Source organism: Phragmites australis, chromosome 2 (assembly GCF_958298935.1).
Source record: "Phragmites australis chromosome 2, lpPhrAust1.1, whole genome shotgun sequence".
Classification (NCBI taxonomy): domain Eukaryota; kingdom Viridiplantae; phylum Streptophyta; class Magnoliopsida; order Poales; family Poaceae; genus Phragmites; species Phragmites australis.
This window is the reverse complement of record NC_084922.1, coordinates 50,850,149-50,861,968: the sequence shown is the minus strand read 5'-3', so window position 1 is coordinate 50,861,968 and position 11,820 is coordinate 50,850,149. Positions and strand designations below refer to the sequence as shown.

Genomic DNA, 11,820 nt, shown 5'->3' with positions numbered 1-11,820 from the left:
TTGGACCTAGGGTTAGTTTTAGGGTTTTGGGCATGCCATTTGGAGTCGTGAGTTTGAGTACTTGTAGATCGTGGCTAGTTTTATGTGTTAAATTTTATTTATGGTTTGTCGGGTGTTTTGAATTGAGATTAGATTGTACGTAGATTTAAGCTTTTCACTTGTGTGTGTCTACGAGTTACTCGAGTACTACTGTAGCACAAACAGCATAGGTAATACTGTAAAGTTCGTAATAGAAAAACCTAACTCGTTGAGTTCTTGTGTCGCTAGTCTGTTCTCTCACGAATCTCCACCACGTAAGACACCCTCTCCGATGGGCTCCACTATCCACGTCACCCCTTCTGGCCTCGCACTCGCCCTCTTCACCGCCCTCTTCAGCCTCATTGCCTGCACTGCCCACACCGACCTCGCCGTCCGCACCGGCCTCAGCTTCCGTTGCTCCGTGTTGCCATGTAGGCCTCAACGCCTGGTCGTCCACGACTATGTGTCAACCTGATATTGCTGGGCTAGAGAGCACGCTAGTTAGAGAGGACCTGAACGGTTGCATGTTCATCTATGGCTTATTGAGCTTTCTAGACAATATCTCATGCAGAATCGCTATGTTCGTTCTTGAATCATACGAAGGTAACACAGAAATCAGCAGGACATGATAAAAAATGATTTTTATGTTGTTTGCAGCTGAATCGTGTGATTTTAGCATCTAATCGGAGCTAAAATATCATGTTGTTACTTGTTACATACACAATGAGCTGCAGGGAGAGGAATCTGATGGGTGCGATTTCATGTGCCAATTTTTGCCTGTTTGCACTTTTGGGTTCAGATCGGGCTGAGGTTAGCGGGTTTCAAATCAGGTATGCTTTTGCTCTACTGAATCCGATCCAACCTATTGTCGTCCCTAGTTAGTTTGATAAATTGTTATACCCCTTTCGTGTGTAAATGAACTATAGAATAATAACTTTTCATTACGAGAAAACATATCTTGATCTAAACAGGAGAATGTAATGCTCATATGTTTTGTGTTAAAAAAACAATCTTATTATGCTGTATTTCAATATTTTATACAAACATATTGTGACATAAATTTGTAGTTAAAAATAGCCTCTTTTTGACCATGCTACGTTTGTGATAGACCAATCACATTTTGATATTAGTATAAAGATGTTGATCCATGGGGAACAAAAGGCAACAAGAGATCAGTTTTCCGTCGGCCAACAAGTGATCTCGTATGCCAGCCATATCCAGCTCCGGGTTTGCTCCACCAGGCAACTTCCAGTTAAAGTGGTAAAGGAGGCTTGCAAGTGCTGTCTCGATACTAGCAAACCCAAACGTCAAACCGGAGCACATCATTAGACGGGAAATGCAATATTGCATAAGCTTATGCACACACGGTTTATTTTAACTATCCATCATCTTTATCATCTGATACTCATCAATCTCATAATTATATTTAGCTACATTATAATTTCTTTTATCTAATTTTTTAATATAAATCTCAATACAAATGAACGATCCTGTTAAACCATATGCGTACATGTGAAAATTTTCCTTCTATTCTTCGACCACCAGAAATCTGCACCACTGAAATCAATCACCTCATCCTCATCGGGCCATGATTTCCTGTCTCTACCAATCGCCCACGCATTTACAGACACCGCGCGTGGCGCCCTGGGAGAAGCAAAGGCACGGGAGGACGCAACCTTAGCGTGTCTCCTTGATCACCATTTGCAGGTAGGGGAGCCTCCCTTGCATGTCTGCCTCGGCGACCCTTGTGTTGCATTGAAGAACTTGCCGGACTTGCGATTGTGCTCGCTCTATCATGCGCGCGCGGGTTCCTGGCAAGCTCAGAACATGGCCCATATGGTGGTTGTTGCCGTAGTCTCAGTGAAAACATACTGATGAAATTATAAGGCACATATATTAGTATATACTACGTGTGAAACTTTTTTCAGTTCCACGAGGACTGCTACTATGTCTTGTCACAAAACATGGGATCAATGATGAGCATGTGATCACTTACGAACAACACCCAGCAGACAACTTCTGTCATGAGGGCGGTCTCCAGTCCACCATTTCACAGAAGCCGTAGCACAACGTCGAGGATGTCATCCCTACGACCACCTCCCTCTCGCTGCTGTCACCATTGTTGCCCCCCTTGGTTGCATGGTCCTTGATGATGGCTTGCATGATGCAATGGATCCTGTCGTGCACCTCCCTTGCAGCTCGCAGGGACCGGCCGGCACCGAGCGTCCTGGCGAGCGACCGCGAGCCCGGGAACAGTTCGATCAAGTTGAACCCGGCGACGAGCTTAAGCGCCTCGTCCAGCCCGGCCCTCGATGTAGTCGTCCCCCTGCGGGCACCTGTGGCCGATGGCGCATCTCATCAGGACCCTTGATCCTCTCGCTGACGTTCTTGAGCGGCTCCGTCGGGGCCGACGCGGTGATTGCCACGACGAGTCGTGCAGCCTCCTCCTCCGGGATGGGGCTCTGCAGCTCCGTGGCGCAGAGCCGCCGGACGTGGTGATTGCAGTGCTTGCTGCATTAGGGTCGCTGTAGCACTGTCAAAATCGTGTGTCCTGATGTCTTAAGCAGTACAATTAAAATTAAAATAGATTTTTCTTACCGATTGTCTGTTTGATGTGATAATCTTGAGCTACATAGTATTTCTTAATCTATTATCTTATTAAAAATTAAAAAAATTATTAACTTTTATGATGAATTTTAGCTATTGATTAACTGTATTTTAGATAGACTCTTTATTTAGGTATTTGTTTTTTTAATAATTTGATTTTTATAGGACTATATTTGACATGATCCTTGTTTTTTTTATTCTAACCCTATTTTTAATTATTAATAATTTTATTTTATTTAGATATTTTGCTTCCCAAACCGTTTGGAAATCGAATAGATAATTTTTCATAAATTTTAATTCCTAAATCAGGTATTTATTAATCATATTCGATATGGACTCTTCGGTTTCCGAATCTAGCTATTTATTAATCATATTTGATATGAGCTCTTTGGTTTAATCTAGACCACCATATGTTTATAACAATAAGTGGTCTAGATTATTTTTTTCGATTAATGTGATAATTTCGTGACCTTAAGAGCGAACGTGGTAATTTTTTTATAATTTTAAATTATGAAATTAGGTATTTATTAATCGTATTTGATATAGACTCTTTGGTTTCCGAATTTAGCTATTTATTAATCGTATTTGATATCGGTTTTTTTTAATCTAGACCATTAGATGTTCATAACAATGAGTAGTCTGAATCCTTTTAAAATTTTCAATTAACGTGGTAATTTTGTAATCTTAAGAACAAAGTGATGAATCATTTTTCTCTTCAAATAATAATATAATATAATATAATAGACAGATAGATGTAGCTCCGGAGGGAATCGATCCGGGCTTTACTCTGTAACAAACTTTTGAGTTAAATGAAATGTTGTCTGTTTCAAAAAAAAAAAAAAATCAAGCCAGTATCCACCGGCCCGTGCATTCAGGCCTTCAGGAAGCGGGCCGGGCTGACAAAGTTTTGGGCTCGAAACGGGGGGCCGTGAGCCTATGGGTTTTTCCTTCTTTTTTCTGCTGTCCAATTCAAATGCCCGCCAAAGCCAAACTAAAACCTTTTACAAACAACTAAAAATCCAGAATATGCGAAATCTGTCGTTCCTTGTGTGAAAACGTCAAAGTTTGATTCAAAACTCACAGTTGATTAATACTTCCAACGCTAACTTAAGAGCCATATCTGGCTAGCTGGATATACTAGAAAGTAAAATGACGTTGGTTTGCCAGGCTTTCACACTATATTGAGACCATTACGAAATTTTCTTGCTACAAAATTAACCTAGTGCTCGATCCCTAACTGCATAAATAGTCGCCAACATGCGCTAGGCCTCAACACAAAATCCACACGCACAAAACACAAAGCCGGCCTGCTGTATCATCATATCTCCTCGTGTTCTCTCGAGGCAAAAGAGTCTGTCGTGTCCCGGTCGATCGACGTCGCCACTGGCGCCGCGCCACCGACGACCCCAAGAAGGACTGCACCGACCCGCGGTTCCAGCCCAAAATGCGTCGTCTCATTCGTGAATCTCCGCACCAGCCGCGTCCTCTGTAAGAAGATCCCTCTTCTCCGCAACTACCACTTCGTCAACGCCACGGACGGAGGTCTCCTTGTCCTAGGGGAGCGGGGAGTGCCGCCCTACCGCGCTTGTGTGCTCAATCCCTTCACGGGCTCCATGGTCTATTTCACGGTGCCCATATTTGCAGAAGAGGTCAGGGCAGCGGCTGTGACTACATCGCCGATGAAGCTCTTCGTTTCCAACCTATGGAACTTTGCGGGGTGGGCAGATCTAAACAGCGAGGGCTTTCAAGAGTACAGGGTCCAATACCCTGACTACCTTGCCAGCATGAAGCTCATCGCCGGCGACGTCTACGTCACCGATCGGCATGGATCCATCGTCTCCACTGCTGCGGATGTCATCGCTGATAAAGGCATCCAAGGACGCTCTGTGGAGATGATCACGATGACCACCACCATTCATTCTGCAGCTCCGTGGGTAGAGGATGGTTCTTCTTACTACCTCGTGGAGTCTGCAGGTGAGCTGCTGCTTGTGACCAGGAGAACCGGCGGTGCAGGTCATTTAGTAGATGTTCACAAGGTGGACACTGTAAAGAAAGTTCTTGAGCCAGTGAAGAGCATCGGCAGTCGAACAATCTTCGCCAGCCAAGTCAGGTCCTTCTCCGTCGACTCCGACATGTTCTCCACCGTCGAAGCTGGCTGCATCTATTTTGTGGAAGCGAACCTGGTTAGCTTCATCAAGCATGGTGTCGTTGCCTCCTCGATTCGGTAGTGAAACAAATACCGAGAATAAATAATTTATACTGTTATAAAATGCACAAGTTATGGTTAATTTAATCGATCTTCACTATCCACCTAAATTGATCAAATGATCACCGTACAAAGTTGGACCTTATTTCTCCTTCCAAACCTAGAGATCCAATATTTGACTTTCATACATTCACTGTCGGGTTTCTCCAGATGGTATGTCGCCTCCCACACCTCGCCTGCAGCGCCATCTTTCTGGATAGAGTGCACCGCCGCGCGCACGTCACATCCACCACCGTCTGCCACGGAGGTCGCATCCGTCGCGCTATCTTTACACTAAAGTACCATGCGAGAATTATTTTTATCCCCTCATAAATCGGTCACCATCTTGATCCTCCTCACAGCGCTGTTACAGACGGCCAACTATAAACGATACAATCCCTTCCACCCTCATATCCAGGTACTCACTATTCTCCTCCCTCCTAAAATTACATGATTATATTATGAATTTGTGTATGTAAATCACTCTTTTGTTATGTTCTTTTTTTACTTCTTTGGATTGATATATTCTGTATTGATTTTACATATGTGAAACACATGTGCAGTTGCTAGTACAACTTAAATCAACTGAGAAATATGCTTGCTGCAGAAGTAATTCCTTTTAACTTGCTTCTAACTCAGCAAATTATTGGAAGAGGACTTTATAGTATGACACGCAAATCAATCAAAGTAAGCATATTTTGCTAGATGTTTACTCACTGAACTATCAAATGTAACTAGGGCTGGCAAAAGGGCACTGCTAGCGTCGGGACGTCTGATAAGAAATTCCTCATCGGACGCTCTAACATTTCGCTGCAACATCGAAAAACATCTTTTGCAATATCAGAAGTCAATGTTTGCAACATCGAACAACATGTATAAAAAAGTAGCTCACTGCGAGCAACTGATTCCAAGGAAGAAAATTCCCACTGCAACATCGAACTCCCTTTTCACCTCGTTAATTTTAACGAGTCGAGTCGAGTTGAGCCAACTTGTTGTCAAAGCTAGTCAAGCTGAGTCACCTGTTAACCCCCTTAAATGTAATGACAATCACAACTCATAATTGATAGGATTTTTTATCGGTAAATAAAATTTACTGGAGGTCACTAATAAACATGATTTATCGGATATAAAAAAATTCGAACAAATTTAAAGAAAAATCGATAAACATGATAATTTTTTTTACAGGATCCACTGAAAGACTGGTAAACTGGGTTTATCACCGCTTTTCGGCCTAATTTTTTTTCCTGTAACCGATGGATCACATGGTGAGGTCCTCGAGCAACTCATCAAGCTCCTTCTCGTCGGACGGATTCAGATCAATGGATTCAATCCCCATGGATATCTTTTCAATCTCGCGCTTGGTGCCGTCCTGCAGCTTGCCGCTGCACTTCTTGTAGCTCTTCTTGACAAGCACCGCATCTGGTATCTGGAGGCTCTGCCCATAGCTGTCGAAGTCGTGGTTGTTGACATTGACGCCGTAGAGGTCGTACCCGAGCGCGAGGTCCCCAGGGTTCAGGAGGTGACCGAGGTGCGTCTTCACGGTGAAGATGGTGTCGTTCTTGCCAAAGTCCGACGCGCGGGCGACCTGCGCCCATGCCAACATGTACCGAGAGCCGTTCACCGTGACGTCGACGGACGGATCGGCCTCCACGTCGAGCACGACGTACTCCACGAGGCGGCGGCTGCTGAGCAGGGGCTCGAACTTGTACCGGTCGTACTCCTTGATGCCGAGCACGACGACGCGCATGTTGGAGGTATCAAGCAGCGCGAGCGCGTTGGTGGCCTTGATGCAGAGGACAAGGGGCCCGAGGCCGCCAAGGTCACGGGACGCCTCGCTGGGTAGGAAGACGAGGTCGTCGCGGCAGACAGGGCAGAGCTCCACGGAGAATGTGTGCTTGAAGTTGTAGGAGTTGCTCTTGGTGTCGTGCGACACGAGCTGCTTAGCCGTGCCGACGCGGACGGGCGCGACGGAGGAGACGAAGTCGACGAGGCGGACGGCGTGGGAGCGCAACGCGAAGAAGAAGTCGAGCCCGCCGGCGTTGGCGTCCACCCGGAGGGCTGAGTCCGCGGCACCGTGCCTGACGAGCTGCTGCTCGAGGTGGAGGAGCGTGCGGCGGTGAGACGCGCGCTGCCGCACCTGCACGACGGCGGACCACTGGTCGGGGTCGGCCTGGGCCCTGGCGCAGGTGTCGCAGAGGCGGTCGTGGACGGTGAAATCTACGACGTGGGCCTGCTCCATCGTGACGCCGTGGAGAACCTCGCGGCGGAGGCGGAGGCGGAGCTTGAGGCGCTTGGAGTGGGGCTCGGTGAAGACGAACTCCACTGCGGAGAGCGCGACGCCGAGGTGGGCGAGCGGGTGGCGGATGCGGCGGAGGAGGTGCTGCATGAGCTCGGGCGACTCCGGCGCGGCGCGGAGCCAGGACCGCGGGGGCTAGAGGTAGGAGGAGCACGACGGGCAGTACACCACGGCGGCGTGGCGCGGCACGCCCTCCGTGATGTCGACGCGCGCGCGGAGGCAGCGCGCGCACGTGTTGGCAGCGTTGGGCGCCATGGGGACGCCGCAAGTGCAGCAGATGGACGTGCACGCGGTGCTCTGCGGCTGGGGCGCGAGGAACATCGTGCCGCCGGACGGAAGGGGCTGCTGCGGCGACGGCAGCATCGCGCGCTGTTGCTTGCTGGATCGATCGGTGATCGGAGCGAAGGATGGGCGTCCGGATCGGTGAAGACAATGCAAGGGTTAGTGGCAATATAAAGGTTAGGGTTAGGGTTCGGCTCTGTTGGGTTGGCGGCCCATGTAAAATAGAAGCTTATGGGCTTTCAAATCTATTTTTAAAAAATATTTCCCAGACAGTATTTCCATATGTCAGCGTAAGGCCAGTACCTGAATATACTCTGGCAGAATGTGTTGACGTTGTTAAATACAACAAAAACAACGGGCAGTGCTGTCCTCGAAAAAGAAATATAACCAAGCTAGAATGCGTAGAGACGAAACAGGACAACTGGAAGTTCCTAGGGTTGAAACTCATAGGTAGTATTATGAAATTCCCAGTATAATATAGATCCCAAATGACAGCCCTTGCAAGTTGCAAACTTGGAAGAAAGGTAACAACGATGTTGCTCACAAGAATTCGACAGATCTCTCTACTTCAGTCGTTCTAAACAAAACTAAAATCTGTCCCATAGGCCTCCAATGAAAACAAGAATAACATTTTAGAGAGCAGACGAGCCATTGTACTATTGTAGGTGTTTCGAATATGCCCGGTAACAAAAGAACATGGAAATAAGTTGCTGGAACTTTAGCTCTCTTCTTGAACCTTTTGGACGCCAACCCATCTGGCATAGTCAACCCAGCTGTTCACAAAGTTCACCGGTAAGTAATACTACGTAACAGGGTACAAGAATTCAACATCAACGAGGTAGATGTTACTCACAGCAAAGAACCCAAGAATGTGTTCCCCGTACGAACGGCAAAGCACATTGCACTCAGTAGAAGCTTGTGGTTATGCAGCAGTGGCTCCAGCATCCTCTGTTCGATTACACCAGCCAGAACCTGATACCTGATTAAGTATACATTTTTTGTTGTTAAAAGAGAATGAAACAGCTAACAGCAAACCAATTGTTCAAAGAGAATCTGAGCATCGTCTGTTGCTAAATTAAAACACTTTAACAGTGGTATGTTTAAAGAGAAAAACAAAGAATGCAAACTCAATCAAAGGGCTTAGTCACTCACTCATAACAAACCAAGAAGACAAAATTAATCAGACAGTTTAAAAAAGATCAAGTATGTTTTGTATGTTGAAATATTAGGGAATCATGTTTACCTGAGGTTACTAGAAACTGCCATGTATACACCATAGGCGACACTAGTTGATACGATTGGAATATCCTCGACCTCGTCATCAAGTTCCTTGTCAACAGACTTCCTTGCTTTGATCAGTGCATTGGTGACACCAGTGCCAATCTGAGAAAGACAACAAATTCACAGACATGGCAAGTTTACCAAATTATCTCAGAGAATATGGAATGATGAACACAATCATTCCGTAAATTATTTTTTCATGTAACAATAATATATTAACTGCAGATGATTTCCCTTTTTGTAGACAGGTTACTTCATAATAGGATCATATCTAACTGTTTATAGCTCAGAAAAAAAAAGAACGGCACTTCCCTAGCATAAAATTGCAAAAGAGACAGCTAGTAAAGGTCATCACAATATAGCTATGGAATACAAAGTTTACCAGAGAAGCACTAGTTCCCACTGCGAAAAGCTTTGCACCATTCCTCTGCAGAGAAGCCACTGTCGTTAGTTATTCAACATAATTTGCAAACAAATTGAGGTCACTATAATTATCATAATGAGTTAAATAACCCATTAAATAACCGATGGCAGTGAAGCTACTTTACCATAATAGCTCCTAGCCTCTGCAGAAGTGTGTACGACCTTCCAGCCAAAGCGATCTGCAATAGAGTTTGCATAACTTGTTTTCTAACACAAGGAAACGAAATAGTAAGTGGATTCATCTCTACAGAAGTGAAAGGTTATGTTACTTGGAAAGCGTTATCTGGGCAGTTATGGAAAAAGTTGGCAATAACTCCAGCATTTCTTGCAAGTGGTGGCTGCAAAGATACAGTTGGAGCAGGAAGATAGACAAGCATGAAATCCGCTACTATTGCCATGACCTGGGTAGTATCAGAAGCAACAACTGAATTAGATTTCAATTCAGAAGAATTTAAAGCATACTAATAAGGCAGAACAGTAGAAATCATGTAATATTCTCAGATAGTGAATTATTCTTCTATAATTGCAAAGTGAAACCACTGAAGATCTGTTCCATTTGCCAGTAAAATGGCTATTCAGATGGCTTCAACTAACGTGATTTTTCAGAAACTGGACATATGTATACATTGTTACAGTAACAATGAAAAGGACAGAATGGTTCCATAAAGACGTCAGGGTCTAACATACTTGGGATATTGTGATTGTTTTGCTTCCAGACTTGATTTTAAACAAGATAGTAAGCCTCATCCTCATGATATGAGACTTTCCAAACATTACCATTATTGTGAATATATCCCAGCCATAGCCAGTGGCAACTAGAACAAAGAATGGAACCCACATGAAGTCAATATTACAGAACCCATTGGTAAAGCTAACCAACCAACCACAGAAAGTAGGTACTATACAGAAATATTTCAATAAAAAAACAATCCCTTTGTCTCCTTTCTTATTTGACGTCATTGACCGCGACCTTTTTGGTTTCCAACACACAAATTTTGCCATTACTTTTAATAACTTTTATTAATATGTACTAATAAAACTATACTTATACTACAGCATTTGTATAGGCGTGTCTGGTGGTACAATTTTCATACAGCCATTCTTGATAGTTCAACATATTAATGGTCAAAGTTTAGAAATTTTGACGGCATGGATTCAGGATTCTACAACATTAAATAAAAAAGAACAGATGGACTATAAGATTCTAGCTTGCCTGTTTTCAATTCCAAGCTTAGTTTTGTTGCAGCTAAGATCAGAATGAGGATTTTATTCAATTTACTTGCTAATGATATTAGTTGAGAATCCAAAAAACAAAGGCAATAATAAAGTTAGATGGAGGATATGAGATCAGAACACTTTGGCATACCACATCGGCGATCACAATATCAATCTCCTTGACAAAATTCTCCCTTCTCTTTTCATACTCCGCTGCAGTCTAAACAAGAGGAGGAGTTTAAAAAGCGTCAAATTGGTAGCATTAATACTGCTCGATGAGATGCAACCATGGCAGCATAAAGACACGGGTGCTATTTCCACGATAAATAAATAAAAGAGGGTGGGGGGAAGCTTCTGCAAACCTTGGCGATGACACCGACGCCGCACTCCATGGTGAGCTTGGCGAGGAAGAGATCGTCGGCAAGAAGGCGCTCCCTGAACCCTCGGAACTGGAGCAGCCAGCGAAACAGCGCCGACCCCTCCAACTCGTTGAAGCGCCTTACGATCTCCCCGGTGACATGGCCGCCCTCTACGGCGGCGGCGAGATCGGACGGCAGGCTCTCGAGTTTCCTCCCCAGCTGCGCCAGCACGAACAGCGCCTCCCCGCGGTTGCCGGGCGCGTCACCCTCGCCGTCGCCATCATCCCCTTCTCCATCTTCGCCGCCGCCGTTATTATTATTATGGTCGCCGTCGTCGCCCCCGCTGGAGGAGAGCGCCCGGGGGAGGGCAGGGAGGATGGGGCGCGGAATGCGGAAGCGGAGGGGGAGCGCGAGGGGGCGGGTGAAGGGGAGCAGGGAGAGGCGGGGCGGCTGGTGTGGGAGTTGGAGGCCGAGTGGGGTGGCGGGTTGAGAGCACGGGGTGGCGGAGAGCGAAGAGGACGGGAAGGCGGCCATGTGCCGGCGCGCGAGGTGGCTCGGGGCGGATGTGCCGGCGCGCGAGCGAGAGCAATATGGTGGCGTGGGTGCCGGTGGGTGGTTGGTTATGTATGAGGAGGACTCGTGCGGGGGGGCGGAGGCAACGAAGCAGAGCTGCAGAGGTTGGGGTGGCGGCTGTCACCAACCAAACCAACGAGGGCTTCGTCAAGGAGAAGACGGGCGGCGGGGCTGTGTCGAATCAGATCGTGCGCCGGTGGTTTGTGCTCATTCGTCCGTCGGTACGGAGCAGGGAAGTAGCCTCGGGGGCACCCCGCCGCCGGCCCGCAGATTCTGATTCCGTCGGCCGTGCGGTATCTCCGTGGGCCGGCCGGTGAGCGCCATTGCAGAGTCCGTCGTCAGTTGCTCCACAACTGACGTGAGGAGCCCAGTGCATAACACACCGCGAGTAGCCTCTTCCTATATGTGATGCCGGACGACCGCTATGTGCCCTGGAAACGGTCACATACTGGCGCAGTGCCATTGGCCCCGGTGAGATGGGTGTTTACATTTGTAATTCCGAGCGTGCAGTACTGTTATTA

General features: G+C 46.4%; 1 protein-coding gene and 1 pseudogene across 1 annotated transcript; both read right to left on the bottom strand.

Annotated features, from left to right (window-relative positions):
• Nucleotides 1-6,060: 6,060 nt before the first annotated feature.
• On the bottom strand, nt 6,061-7,750 carry LOC133909630 (uncharacterized; annotated as a pseudogene).
• Nucleotides 7,751-7,880: 130 nt separating this feature from the next.
• Nucleotides 7,881-11,715, bottom strand: LOC133909631 (protein RETICULATA-RELATED 4, chloroplastic-like). Its single transcript, XM_062352147.1, has 8 exons — nt 10,730-11,715; nt 10,519-10,587; nt 9,422-9,553; nt 9,278-9,331; nt 9,112-9,156; nt 8,692-8,831; nt 8,302-8,427; nt 7,881-8,221 (listed from the first exon to the last, which is right to left on the bottom strand). The coding sequence occupies exons 1-8, from the start codon at nt 11,258-11,260 to the stop codon at nt 8,167-8,169; spliced, it is 1,152 nt and encodes a 383-aa protein (XP_062208131.1). The 5' UTR covers nt 11,261-11,715; the 3' UTR covers nt 7,881-8,166.
• Nucleotides 11,716-11,820: the final 105 nt, after the last annotated feature.